The 14,765-nt window shown below is 39.5% G+C and overlaps 3 protein-coding genes and 2 pseudogenes across 3 annotated transcripts in view; 2 read left to right on the forward strand and 3 right to left on the reverse strand.

Annotated features, from left to right (window-relative positions):
• Positions 1-714: 714 nt before the first annotated feature.
• On the forward strand, positions 715-10,775 carry LOC131319755 (rust resistance kinase Lr10-like). Its single transcript, XM_058350151.1, has 3 exons — positions 715-847; positions 5,966-6,551; positions 9,342-10,775. The coding sequence occupies exons 2-3, from the start codon at positions 5,978-5,980 to the stop codon at positions 10,472-10,474; spliced, it is 1,707 nt and encodes a 568-aa protein (XP_058206134.1). The 5' UTR covers positions 715-847; positions 5,966-5,977; the 3' UTR covers positions 10,475-10,775.
• Positions 2,083-5,056, forward strand: LOC131319764 (rust resistance kinase Lr10-like; annotated as a pseudogene).
• Positions 4,690-5,587, reverse strand: LOC131319777 (uncharacterized). Its single transcript, XM_058350170.1, has one exon. The coding sequence runs from the start codon at positions 5,585-5,587 to the stop codon at positions 4,778-4,780; it is 810 nt and encodes a 269-aa protein (XP_058206153.1). The 3' UTR covers positions 4,690-4,777.
• The window catches only part of LOC131319761 (putative RING-H2 finger protein ATL21A), an 82,596-nt gene continuing 73,916 nt past the window's right edge, over positions 6,086-14,765 (reverse strand). The window contains exon 4 of the transcript XR_009198035.1: positions 6,086-6,175. The gene's annotated coding sequence lies outside the window, so the exon portion shown is untranslated. The remainder of the gene's footprint in view (positions 6,176-14,765) is intronic.
• On the reverse strand, positions 11,061-14,263 carry LOC131319750 (pentatricopeptide repeat-containing protein At3g49170, chloroplastic-like; annotated as a pseudogene).

Genomic DNA, 14,765 nt, shown 5'->3' on the forward strand with positions numbered 1-14,765 from the left:
ATTTAGGAATTCTAGTCAATTTCCAACAAAGATAAAGGATAGATAAACATGTTGAACTCACTAAGTCAAGGTCAGTATCGGTGACTTTGAACACTGACAGCTCGTTTGGTTTGAGGGATTTCGGGAGAAAAGAAAGGAGAAGGAGGGAGAACTCAATCTCTCCTCCGTTTGGATGCTCCACAAGGCGAGAGAGGGTGAGGAAGGGTGGGAGACGAGAGCCCCTCAAAGCCCGTTTTTGTTTCTCGTCACTTTTTGGCGCGATTCCATGAGAAAGAAGGAGAGAGGGGCGACTGGGGAGTGTGGGTGAGAGTAGATCTCACTCGCTCAACTTCCGGCAGCGCGTGCCAGCTACGATGGCGTCTTTTTGTTGTCGGACCAGTGGCTGTGCGGTCGCCGGAGAAAAGAGAGGAGAGTTCTAGGTTGCCGGAGAAGAGAGAAAAGAGTTTCAGGTCACCTGAGAAGAGACCAATCACCGGAGATGGGAGTGAGAGTTTGATTTCTCACGTGTATTTGGATGGGTTGGTGAGAAACCACACTCCTTTCTTTTCTTCTCTCACTAATAAAGGGGACCACTCTCATTTCTTTCCCTTTTCTCATCTGGGCAGCCAACGGGGCTGTGATTGCTGAATTTTCCACAAGAAATGAATAAGAACAGTACTGATTGCTGAGAAGAAAAGAGCCAGCTGAATTTTCCACTAGAAAAGAATAAGAACACTCATTGCAGAGAAGAAAGGAAGCCATACAATTCATCTAAAACCTTTTTTAAACGACTCTATTTCTACAGCGAAATAGAACTAGCATAAGTCTCTGCTAAGGATTTTGAGATATTCAAAGAGAGAGAGATAGAGTAATACCATGTCCATATGTATTTTCCTCTTCTTTCTCCTAAGCCTTTCCACAGCCCAGGGCGATTGCACTCCTAAAACATGATCCGATCACGGTCCACCAATCTGCTTCCCATTCCGTATAAACAACCACCACCCACAACACTGCGGCTAACCCGGCTTCGACCTCTCTTGCTCTCCAAACAACACCGCCACCATTCTCGACCTCCCTAATTCAGTCAAAGTTCTAGTCACCCACATCGATTACAAATCCCGACTGATTCACATCAAAGACCCAAACAGCTGCTTCCCGCAACAGCTTCAAAACCTCAATTTGTCCACCACTCCCTTTCAATTTGCAGATATCGTTTACACTTTTAGTTTATTCAGTTGCCCTTTAGCGAAACCGGGTTTCTCGTATAGGGTAACTTGCCTCGATGGCGATGGTCGTGAAGTGTATGCTGAGTATGGTGAGGTGCGAGTTTATTATGTCTATGATCGGCCCCATATGCTATCTTGTAGAAAGACGTATAATTTGTCGGTTCCGATTGAGGCATATCATCAAGCTGATCTGCAATTGAAATGGCACCAACGAGTTGAAGCCAATTTGCGTATAGGATCTTCTCTACTTTGCCATTTGTTTTTTCTGCTGTAATCTATATCTATCTCTATTATAAAACACAATAGTGTGGGGACAAGTTGTTGCAATGGTTGAGATTGAATTGATCTAATGGTTGGGGTGAAATTTCCCTTTTATTAAATTGTCCAGCCTCTTTCGTTTAATTACATAATTGCCACCGATCAAAATTACACAGAGTTCTCCTTCTCTCTCTTTAATCACACACAAACACTACCTCAGCCAGACCATCTCTCATATTCTCATGTGCCCTTTTCTCATTCACTGTCCTCCACCACTCACGACGGCACTGACCCGCCTTTCAAGCTTTTGCTCATGGTTTGAATCTAGCGGAAGGGTACAAATCAATTTCAATCGGGATGGGTAGTGCCGTAGGCGCGGACAAGCGCTAATCTATCTATATTATAAAACAGAAGGGTGTAGGGCCCTCAAAAGATAAGTTGTTGCAATGGCAAGGACTGAATTGATCCAATGGTTGATATGTATTATCCTATTTTTAAGAACGTACCCATGCACACTCTTTCAAATTTATTACAAAAATGTCATCAAAATTTTTTCCAGCCATGTCGACATGGGTAGTGTCGTAGACACAAGCAAAGCTAAGATTTTTTATAATTACCTAGACTATTTACTATATGGGCTTAAAATCTTAGCCCAACCCAACCGTATAAGCCTAAATACATATCCAAAATTCTTAAAAAAGTGGGCTAGGCTGGGCGGACTATCGGGCCTACGTACACCCCTATCCACTAAGTACTCTTCACAACTCGTAGCGTTGTTAGTGCCGTCAAACAAACGAGCCCTAGATAGTAGTCAGAAAAGTTTTAAACACCGTTTTCAACACACAAAGAGAAAATATAACGAGTTTTCTCTATCTTTCATAGGTCATGACTTGGTGATTGTAGGTGTGACTTTAGGCTTATTTCTACTTCTTTTAATCCTCATTGCAATGTATTGGTTCTATAGACAAAGGAAAGTAAAGAGAAAGGATCATTTAAAGATCGAGAGCTTCTTGGAGGATTATAGAACTTTGAAGCCAACAAGATACTCTTATATATGCTGATATCATGAAAACTACAAAACAATTCAAAGACAAAGTAGGGCCAAGGAGGATATGGAACAGTATACTAGGGACAACTTTCTAATGATGTTTATGTTGCGGTTAAGATCCTCAATAGCACTAAGGGGAATGAGGAAGATCGAGTTCATCAACGAAGTGGGAATAATTGGTACAATCCACCATGTCAATGTGGTTCGTTTGGTTGGATATTTTGCTGATGGATTCAGAAGAGCCCTTATTTACGAGTTCTTACCAACGATTCGCCAGAAAAGTTTGCATCATCTGATCACAAGAAGCATTCACTTGGTTGGAAGAAGTTGCTAGAAATTGCTATGGGCATAACCAAAGGGATTGAGTATCTTCACCAAGGGTGTGATCACCAAATCCTTCATTTTGATATTAAACCACATAATATCTTGTTGGATGATAATTTGAATCCAAAGATATCGGATTTTGGTCAAGCAGAGTTGTGTTCAAAGGAACAAAGCGTTGTATCCATGACGAGGGGGACTATTGGCTATATTGCACCGGAAGTGTTCTCTAGGAACTTCGGGATTGTATCATACAAATCAGATATTTATAATTTCGGGATGTTGTTGCTTGAAATGATAGGAGGGTAGAAGAATTTTTATGTAATGGTGAATAGCAGCAACCAAATTTACTTTCCAGAATGGATTTACAATTCTTTAGACAGGGGAGAAGAGCTAGGAATACATATTCAGGATGAAGGAGATGCTAAGATTGCGAAGAAGTTAAAAAATTAATTATGGGACTTTGGTGCATTCAGTGGTAACCAGTTGACAGGCCTTCAATGGATGCATATATGGTGTGATTCAAATGTTGGAAGGAGAGATGGAAACATGCTGATCAAGCCTCCTAATCCATTTGCCTCTACAAATCCAACTTTGGCCATGGGATTTGCAAGTGGAATGCCTTTTAACAGCGAGTTGGAAGTTATTGTTGAATCCGAATAAGAAAGATAAAACCACTATCTTTTTCATCAATTGATATGTGACACCGTGAGATATATAAAAAAAATGCGACAGATTTTAATCTACTGATATATGGCCTTACCATAAAGCTTCTGTTGTGCTTTGAAGTATGTGATTTGCCTCCAATGTACCGGTATCACGACCAATTCATAATGGTACTTTTATCGTCTATTCTAGAGTTATTGATGGGATTCTATCCCTATGTTGTAGTCCGTGGTAGCCAAGAAACATTTTGTACCATAACAAAAACAAAGATATTTTTGCAGATTAACGCTTGTGTGGAACATGAATCTACGCAAAAAAATCTGTATAAGTAGCAAAACTGTGAATAAGAATAAGTTCAGTCTAGAGGTTACCTCAATAGAAAAAACATAACACTCTATTATCAATGGATAACCATGTGTTGCATGTAGATGCTCTAAAACTAAAAGAAACGTTCAACAAGTCTTGCAAATCACCCTACTTGGTAAGTGCACTATCGTTGGAAGCTTTGACAACATCGGAGGGATACATTACTTGGATCAGTATTGTTCATTATCTAGGTAAATACTACACTTTCTGTTTCAAAATAATAGTCTCCTATGAAAAGACTTGTAATTTTAGAATTAAAAAATTATGTACGAAATATTTTTTGACTAAAAAATTGTGTACTTTTTTTTACATAAGGGACTATGAAAATGAGACATAGAGAGTAGTACTATTTATAACCAACACCAAATAAGTTCACATCTTATACCACTAACAATAATTGAAATATGGTAAATCATTTTAGGGAGCGTTTATTGAAGTATTTGCCTTTAAACTATTCCCTCCGTCCCCATTTTTTAATTCTTGTTGGGGAAAACATAATCATTGCATGTCTAATCACCACATTTTCTTATTCTACCATTTAATCATTATTTAAAATTTTTTTTAGTACCGTTGGTTTAAAAATAGAAGGGTAAAATATACTCTAACTTTTATTAACTATGACTTTTTTTTGTTAGGAAGTGAAATAATTTTTTTGTGACAACAAAAAATGGTAATTGAGACTAAAAAATGAACACGGAGGAAGTATTCAACTTTCATAGGAGCAAATCATTTACAATTATTATATAGTCACTAAAAACACTTGACACTCACATTTTTTAGTGGGTCCTAGACACAATGAATGTGTAATGTGTGTGAGATCCAATGGGAATGCGAATGAATTTGTGTAAATATTTATGTAAGTGTTTATTGTTTTACAATGATAGAATCATTTAATCAACTAAAGAAAACTGCATCAGAAAAGATAGTACGGGATCAGAAGATCCAACTCACTTCCGTATACGTAGCTGCAAGCATCGCGGCAAACGGCAGTGACATTCACAGAATCTCCGAAGCAGTAAGCCCTTTCCTTGCATCTTTTGCATCCTCCGTAGTATGAATATCCGAACGTAGCCACAAACCCATACCCCAACTCCTTATTGAAATCCAACCACGACAAATTCCATCCCCTTTCACTGATCGCCGGCGACGAAGAAATGTACGACACCTTCAAAAGGCACGAATCGGCAATATCCCAAACCCTAAAATCATCTCCGGCCGCCACGACATACGAATAATACCCATTTCCCGAATCGTCTCTGGTATTACAATAACGAGTCCTGTTTATATAAGTTGGAGATTGGACTGGTTTTTCACAACTGAGGAACAAGACCGAGCTCAGATACGGAAAAGCGAAAAACTCCACAGGGTCGAAATCGCTACCGTTGAAAGAGGAGAGAGGGAAAGAGGAGCAAATATTGTTGGTTTGGATTCCTACGTCGACTAGACGGATTGAGTTGTCGGTGTAATTGATTGATTGGACGTAGTATTTTCCGGATAAGAGAGGAAGGACCGTGCGATTGTTTTCATTGCAGGAAAGAGTGAAGAAGTGGTCGTTACAGGTGTTGGATGGGTCGCCTTGTAATTGGAAAGGGAAGGAGATGTTGTGGATGTCTCCGCAGGAATTAATAAATTGCTGGTTTTGATTTCCGTTGCAGAATACTGAAAACAGGATGAAGAGAAGAAGAAGAAGAGGGGGTTTGTTACCCGCCGGCGCGAGGGCCATTCCCTCAAAGGAGAGAGAGAGAGAGAGAGAGAGAGAGAGAGAGAGAGAGAGAGAGAGAGAGAGAGAGAGAGAGAGAGAGTACTAGTTCTGCTTTTGTTGGATGACAAAAAATTTAGTTTCGAAGCTAATGAGAAGGGAGAAAAAAATGAACGAAATTAAGTTAATAGAAGTGAAGATAAAAGATATAGATAAATATGTGGAGCTCAATAAGTCAAGGTCAATATGGGTGACTTTGAACACTGATTGCTGAGAAGAAAGGGAGCCACACAAACGTTCATCTGAAACCTTTCTTAAATGAATCTATTTCTGTAGCAAAATAGAACTATAAGTCTCTACAAAAGATTTTCAGAGAGAGAGAGCGAGAGATATTTTATAGAGGAGAATAGTACCATGTCCATATATTTTTTCCTCTTCTTTCTCCTAAGCCTTTCCAAAGCCCAGGACGATTGCAGTACTCCAAAAACATGCTCCGATCACGGTCCACCAATCCACTTCCCATTCCGTCTGAAGAACCACCACCCACTACACTGCGGCTGTCCTGGCTTCGACCTCTCTTGCTCTCCAAACAACACCACCACCGTTCTCGACCTCCCTAATTCAGTCAAAGTTTTAGTCACCCACATCGATTACAAATCCCGAATGATTCAGATTAAAGACCCACACAGCTGCTTCCCACAAAAGCTTCAAAACCTCAATTTGTCCGCCACTTCCTTTCAATTTGCAAATTTCACGTACAATTTTAGTTTATTCAGTTGCCCTTCAACGAAACCGGATTTCTCTTATAGGGTCACTTGCTTCCGTGGCGACGGTCCTGAAGTATATGCCGAGAGAGGTGAGGTGAGTGTCTATTATCAGGATGATCCGCCCCTGATGCTATCTTGCAGAAAGATGTATAACTTGTTGGTTCCGATCGAGGCGTTTCATCAAGCTGATCTGCAATTGAAATGGCACCAACGAGTTGAAGGCAAGTTTTTTGGGTACCCTCTTTCTCTACTTTCCCATTTGTTTCATTTGCAAGCTCGAACCGGAGGAAGTTAAAAGAAACTTTGCATACCCACAACAATAGATCTTGTTAAACTTCTTGATAGAAAAAGCAAGTGCTGTTTTTTTTGGATCCGGATCCGTTTTTTGAAGTTACCATTGTCCCATTTGGCTACAGCCTACAACCTTGTGAGAGGTGATGGGGTTTTTTTTTTTTTTTTTCCATAGTTTATACATCAGCTGGTTAGCAGGGTGTTAGCAAATTAGTCAAGGTTTAGAGGCTATCCATAACCTGAACTCCAAACTTGCTCTTCGTGGAGCTCAAACACTGGCCACCACTAGGAAGACACATGAGCAAAACCAACTCAACTAAGCTTGGTTTTTCGAGGTCATGGATTTGGACGAGGTAAAATCTCATAGTTCAATTTTGTTCATCCTCTTTAAAAAAAGGGTGAAAGTTATCATTCATTTTATTAGTTGAAATGGTGTAGGTATACTTTTTTAGAAGGATGACATAATTTTGTGGCGTGATTCACATCATTTTAACTAATAAAAATGAGTATAGTGTTCATCCTCTTTTTAGGAGGGTGAACAAAATTAAATTCAAAATTTCATAACGTGGGAATATCTAATGCAACCATGGGAGATTTTGTATTATTAATCCCATTATTTTTAATTTGGTGGGCTTCTACATCTCCTACACTAATAGTGGCATCTCCGGAAATTTTTTTGATGGTAGTTATCAAAGATGAAAGAACCATAAATTTCATAGAATTTAAAAAGAAAATACTAATTAAAACTTCTCCGATTAAAATTAGTATACTAATTATCTACTACTCCTATTATTTATGGAAATATCAATTGAATCAACATGGAAAATTTTGACAATTAGATCCACTGTTAAGATTGATATAAGCGTCCAAGTTTAACATTTTAATATTGGGTGTTCAATATTATAGTGGTCTATGTAACGCTTGTATCAAAATTGAAGGTATTCCACTGAGTAGGAATGCACAAACGTCGACGTGGGCTTACACTTCATAATAACAGAAAATTACATGCGGGTCTAGAAAATGTATTAGTATTTAATTTCCATTAAGGATGAACTCAATTTTATTTATCTCTCTAAGGACAATTTCATATGAAGATTACTCTTTTACCCTTAATTAAATATAATTTCACACTTTATTATCTTTCAAAATTTTCATCATCCTCTACCACCTCCATCCCACAATCCTTCTGGCCGGCGACCATCTCCGACCGATGAATTTTTCCGGCGAAATTTCACTACTTCAAAAAATTAATGAAATTCACTATTTCTCAAATTTCACTAATCTAACTAAATTTCACTCTGATTTCAAATTTCATTAAATCTCAATGGGTCTGGATTTCACTAAGTAAAATTCACTAAGAATTTTTAGACATTATTATCAGAGAAATTCACTAATTTTCACTAAAAAATGGAGACAACAAGCAGATTCATGTGCATAAAAAAGTATACTCTGAAGTTCAAACACGACACGATCGCCAAACATGGTGGAACCGTGGAAGGTACCCCGCCGCGGCCAACATATACGAGAAAGGGTATGATTTGGTGGTCAGATTGCCGAAGGTTTGGACCGAGTCACTCAAGAAGTGCATGAGCGAGGTACCCACCAATGGTAGAAGTACGGGGAGAACCCCCCCGCCCCCCCCCCCCCCCCCCCCAATGTGGTTGCGAAGAGGATGATGAGGCAGTAGATTTTTACTAGGATTAAGCCCGTTGAGTGCAAATCCGCGGTACTCATATAGTTTTGGTGGGCGGTGGTTTGGGAGAGGCGGACGGGAGGAGAGAGGAGATGATGAAGAAGGTTGACTTGAGAGTTTTCATGGAAGCCATGGAAGAAGAGAACTCTCTTTTTTGAGATCCTTAGACGTAGTTTTTGAAATTTGGCTGGAGTTGGTGGGAATTTAGGACGAAAATGTGGGCCGGCCTATAAATCACCCTAATAATAATGAGACTTATTCATACCCAAGCCCGCCCAATAAATAATCGGGCTTCAATTAATAATCTCAAGCTCTATCCAATTAAAAATTTATTTCTCAAACCTGTCCAATAAGACCATTATTTTTCTAAAGCATCGTATCCCAAACATAAATTAATCAATCATTATGCTCACAAATTAGAATTGACAACCGAAATAATTAAACTTAAAGTTCTTAGTTTTTTCAGCACTACTAAAAAACTGACTCATAAAAAGTTTTATATCCCCACAAAAAGTAGTTAAAGTGTTTAAAAAATTGGAGAAAAGTTGGAACTCTCCAATATCCATGAAGCTATAACTTGCAAAAACTTCTCTAAGGTGTCTCACCTATAAAAGGAGAACCTTAAGACTTATCGGGATAACATAACAGTATACATATACCTATACATACATGTACATACATACCTACATACCTATATCCTATTAAAAATAGGAGTTCTTTTATTTTTATCGGGCCGGGCTGGCCCTTAAGTGATTTTCACAACCGCATACCATTTATTAAACGGGCATAAAATTTCAACCCAGCCCAACTCTATAAGAATCCCAAACCCTAAAAAAGCGGGCTAGGCTAAGCAGGCTACCAGACGATGTACACCGTTATCCATTGAGTACTCTCCACACGAGTCGTGGCGCTACTGCCTGCTAGTGCCATCAAACAACGGGCCCTAGATAGTAGTTAGATTGAAGCTTTAAACACCATTTTCAGCTCACAAAGAAAAAATATAACGGGTTTTCTAAATCTTTCACAGGTCATGACTTGGAGATTGCATGTGTGACTTTAGGCTCATTTTTGCTTCTTGTAATCTTCATTGCAATGTATTGGTTCTATAGACAAAAGAAAATAAAGAGAAAGGATCATCTAAAGATTGAAAGGTTCTTGGAGGATTATAGAGCTTTGAAGCCGGCAAGATACTCTTATGCCGATATTAAGAAAATTACAAACCAATTCAAGGACAAAGTAGGCCAAGGAGGATATGGAACAGTGTACAAGGGACAACTTTCCAATGATGTTTATGTTGCGGTTAAGATCCTCAATAGCACTAAGGGAAATGGAGAAGAGTTCATCAACGAAGTGGGAATAATTGGTACAATCCACCACGTCAATGTGGTTCGCCTGGTTGGATATTGTGCTGATGGATTCAGAAGAGCTCTTATTTATGAGTTCTTACCAAATGATTCGCTGGAAAAGTTTGCATTATCTGATCGCGATAAGCGTTTACTTGGTTGGAAAAAGCTGCTAGAAATTGCTATGGGCATAGCCAAAGGAATTGAGTATCTTCACCAAGGATGTGACCAACAAATCCTTCATTTCGATATTAAACCACATAACATCTTGTTGGACGAGAACTTGAATCCGAAGATAACAGATTTTGGTCTAGCTAAATTGTGTTCTAAGGAACAAAGTGTTGTATCCATGACTACTGCTCGTGGTACCATTGGCTATATTGCACCAGAAGTGTTCTCAAGGAACTTTGGGAATGTGTCATACAAATCAGATATTTATAGTTTCGGAATGTTGTTGCTTGAAATGGTAGGAGGAAAAAAGAATTTCGATGTAATGGTCAATAGCACTAACCAAATTTATTTTCCCGAATGGATTTACAATTGTTTGGATAGTGGAGAAGAGCTAGGAATTCATATTCAAGATGAAGGAGATGCCAAGATTGCAAAAAAGTTGGCAATCGTAGGACTTTGGTGCATTCAATGGTACCCAGTTGACAGGCCTTCAATGCATGGTGTGATTCAAATGTTGGACGGAGATGGAGACACTCTGATCAAGCCTCCCAATCCGTTTGCCTCTACAAATCCAACTTTGGCCACGGGTCAGGCGAGTGGAAGGCCTTTTAACAGTGAGTTGGAAGTTATTGTTGAATCCGAGTGAGAAAGATAAAACCACTATCTTTTTCATCAATTGATACGTGACACCGTGAGATATTAATGTACCGATGTATAGCCTTACCATAAAGCTTCTGTTGTGCTTTGAGTAACTGATTTGCCTCCAATATATGTACTGGTATTAGAAGATCACACCCAATTCGTAATGTTATTTTTATCGTCTTTTCTAGAGTTATTGATGGGATATCTATCCCTTTGTTGTAGTCCATGGTAGCTAAGAAACATTTTGTACCGTAACTAAAAAAAGACTTTTGCAGATTAACGCTTGTGGTATAGTTGTTTGGAAATTTACTGGAAATATTGCTGATAAATCTCGTTCTAGTGGTCAAATTGAAAGATACCATCCAGAGATTATTAAATTTGCAAGAAACTGGAGACATTGATCACTTAACAGGTCTGCTTAATTTCCCTTTTGTGATTCTATCAACTTTTTCTTTCTTTCTTTCTTTTCTTAACACATGCAATGATCTCTAGCAAGTTATTAAATACTCCAATTACACTTAACAAAAAGACAAAATAAAAATAAAAAAACCAAAATCTACACTGCTTGAGCCCATAGAGACCGATCAAGAGAGTTCCTATAGACTGAACAAGGAGCATTTGTGCAAAGCAATTCATTGATGCAATCAGCGTGGAAGCAATGCCTACATTTGGGTTTGCTCCTCAGCATTTCCTTGGGCCTTTACCAAGAACGAGAAATTTTCATGCATGGTGACAAGAAAGTGAATGGTTTAAATCTGTTGACGGTTCATATTTTGGATTGAGTCGAAAAGGCAGCAACAAACGTCTTCGTTGGCATGAAAACGCCTCAATTGGCATATTTCAATTTTGATAAATCCAGCATCTGCAAATTCGCTTCAGTATTTTTGGTAACAAATTTCCAATACCCCATACGCAGGCTGAAAGCCCTCAATTGGCATATTTCAAATTTGATAAATCCAGCATCTGCAAATTCGCTTCAGCATTTTTGGTAACAAATTTCCAATACCCCATACGCCTGCTGAAAGCAAAATGAAGACATTGAATTGTAAAACAGGTTTTGGTTGCAATACATATTTACCTCCGAAATCTACAATATGAAGAAGATTGCAGTTAAATATTTAGCAGCCGAGACCTTCAAAACTGAAAGAATGAAATTGTCTTGCTCAAGAAACGGTCATCACCAGTAATCATTGCAGGAGCAGATCCCATTTTTGAAATGGTGAAACCGGTTAGAATCCCTCAAAACAATCTCTCTCTCCTTTACCATCGATATGTACTTCATAGCATTATGGCAATCTCCACACACTCGAAGATTCTTAAATACAGTAATACGCTTAGGTTTTGACGTGTTAATAAGACCAAATGTCACAGCAATTTTCTCGCTGTGTTGCAGCAGAAATTCCTCTTTCTGTTCATCCTCAACATCTTGAAGAACAGAGCTTGTATCAGGGACATAACCCACCTCCTTTATCTCGGTAACCAATTGATCAAGTTCTTTGTATATTTCCTCTGCTTGGGGATGGGATGTATCTCCCACGTGAAACTTATGCACCGTATTTTCTATCTCTATCCAGCTTCTGCCAGCTTCTTTTCCCAAATTCTTCTTTTTCATGGTTTTTCTAATTTCTGCTACTTCGTTCCATTGGCCCACGGAAGCGTACAAGTTTGATAGCAAAATGTACCCGGCTGAATCATTTGGCTCTTTCTCAATAACCATTTCAGCAGCCTGTTTCCCAAGCTCGAAATTACCGTGGACTCAACAAGCTCCAAGCAATGTGCGCCAGACCAAAGCATCAGCTTCGAAAGGCATTGAGTTGATGAGCTGCATGGCTTCCTCTAAGAAGCCTGACCGGCCTAACAAATCAACCATACATGCATAGTGTTCCATTCTAGGGCTTATTCCGTACTCTTTGTACATTGAGTTGAAGTGCTTCCACCCCTCATCGATCATACCTACATAGCTACAAGCTGATAGAACAGCAATATAGGTGACCTCGTTTGGCTTTATACCTGCATTAAGCATTTCTTGGAACATTTCCAATGCTCTTGTTGCGAACCCATGCTTTGCTAACCCTGTTATAATAGAAGTCCATGATACCACGTTCAAACGTTCCATTTTGAAATAAACTCGCAAAGCAGCTTCCATGTTTCCGCATCTTGAATACATGGAAACTAGAGTATTAGCTATGTGCTGATTTGACTCGAACCCTGCCTTTAGTAACCGAGCATGAATTTGTTCACCCTTAGCAACTACACCTATACTAGCAGCTCCACTCAAGAGGCTGGCAAATGTGAAAGAATCGAGCACGAACCCAGTATCCTCAATTTGATGGAATACTCCAAAGGCTTCATCAGAATCAATATTCTTGGTGCATCCATCAACAATTGTGTTGTAAGAAATAAAATTCTTCTCAAATAGAATATCGAAAGCTTTCCTAGCATCTTCCATCCTACCAGATCGAGCATACATGCTAATAAGAGCATTCCCGACACAATTAACTGCCGCAAGACCCATTTTCACCACATGTGCATAAATCTGTTCACCAGTATCAGGATCAGAAAGATTACTACATGCCTTGAAAAGGCTGGAAAAGGTGAAATGATTAGGTAAAACTTGATCCTCGATCATCCTGCAATAGAGCTCAATGGCTTCCTTACTATGCTTTCCGCTCTGCCCACAACCTGTGATAATCGAAGTCCAAGATATAACATTATGATCAGGGATAAGATCGAAAACTTTCCTTGAATTAACCATAGATCCATCTTCCGCACATTTTGCATACATATCAACCAAACTACAGCCAACACAAACATTGAAAACCAACCCATACTTGACCACTTGAGCATGCAATTGCTGCCCAAACGATAACAGCCCTAACTCTGCACAAGCAGAAACCAAACTAGTAAAAGTAAACTTATCTGGCATATAACCGCTCTCTACCATATCGATAAACAACTCAATGGCTTCCTTTCGATTACCCATCTGAGAATATCTAGTTATCATCAAAGTCCAAGAGATTGAATTTCTGTCAGGCATTCTGTCGAACACCTTCTTCGCTGAATCAAAGTCACCACTTCCCTTCACAAACATCTCTATCAATGCACATCCAATACACTCATCAGACACAAAATACCCAGTCTTTATCACAGTCCCAAAAATTACATCCCCAATCCAAGCATTCTTGGCATTCGAACATGCCCGAATCACAGCGGCAAAGCCAAACTGATTGGGGTGTTCTCCAAACTCAAGCATCTTAACAAAAGTAGATATAGCTTTCGATTCCATATCATTATGTGAGAAGCATGAGATCATTGCGCTCCAAGAAACCACGTCTCGACGCTCACCCATGTTTTCAAAGATAGCATTGGCCGTTACCCAGTCGTTGTTCTTCGAATAGAAGCTGATTAGTGAGTTGAGGGAGACCGAGTCGAGCTCGAGCTGCGACTCGGATAGTCTGGCGTGGACGAGCTTACCCAGATGGAATTGGCGGGTTCTGATGGAGGATTTGAGGAGGAGGGAGTAGGTGAAGAGGTCGGGGGTGAGGCCTTGTTGGGTCATGAGATCAAGGGTCGAGATTGCCTGGCGGAGGTGGCCCACACTGGCTTGATGGATCAGGCGGTTCTTCAAGTGTTCGGAGTTGGGATTTTTGAGGGTTTGGGTTGGGGGTGTCTTTTGCCGGGATGGGATTGGGGTTTTGGGCGGAGGCGGGACCAAATTCGCGGGAGATGGCAGAGAGAGATTGATCATTGCTCTTCTGCTTCAAATGCGATTCAGGAAGTCCGGAATGTGATTTTTGTAGAGTTTTTTTTTTCTTTTTATCTCCTAAATTATGTAACTTTTTTTTACTTCGTCCTTCAACTATCAATTTGGCAATTTCATTCCCTCAACTTTCACTTTGCTATCTATGTGATCCAATAGGTAACAGAACTCAAATTTGGACGGAAAAGAACCTCACGTGCTTATCACGTGAGATCCCAACCCAAAAGACGGGCAAAATAGACATTCGAGGTAGACCAACCCATTGGCGCCAACTAAACATGTGTTTCCCTCCAAATGTCCAATATACACCCATTCTATATGCATTATCCGCACACACACAAAAAAACAAAGTACACCACTCTGCTTGCAAACCGTGTAATGTATGAAATGCCCCTTGAATCCTTGATTAAAGATGGGTCCAACAAGAAAAAACTTGGGAAATAAAACAAAACTGGATTGAACCCATGGGAGGAATTCTCGAAAAAACTTTTGAGCAAGGCGAAAAACCCAATTCTTGTGACAGAAGATGAAGTGA

This window comes from Rhododendron vialii, chromosome 3a, assembly GCF_030253575.1.
Source record: "Rhododendron vialii isolate Sample 1 chromosome 3a, ASM3025357v1".
Lineage (NCBI taxonomy): Eukaryota > Viridiplantae > Streptophyta > Magnoliopsida > Ericales > Ericaceae > Rhododendron > Rhododendron vialii.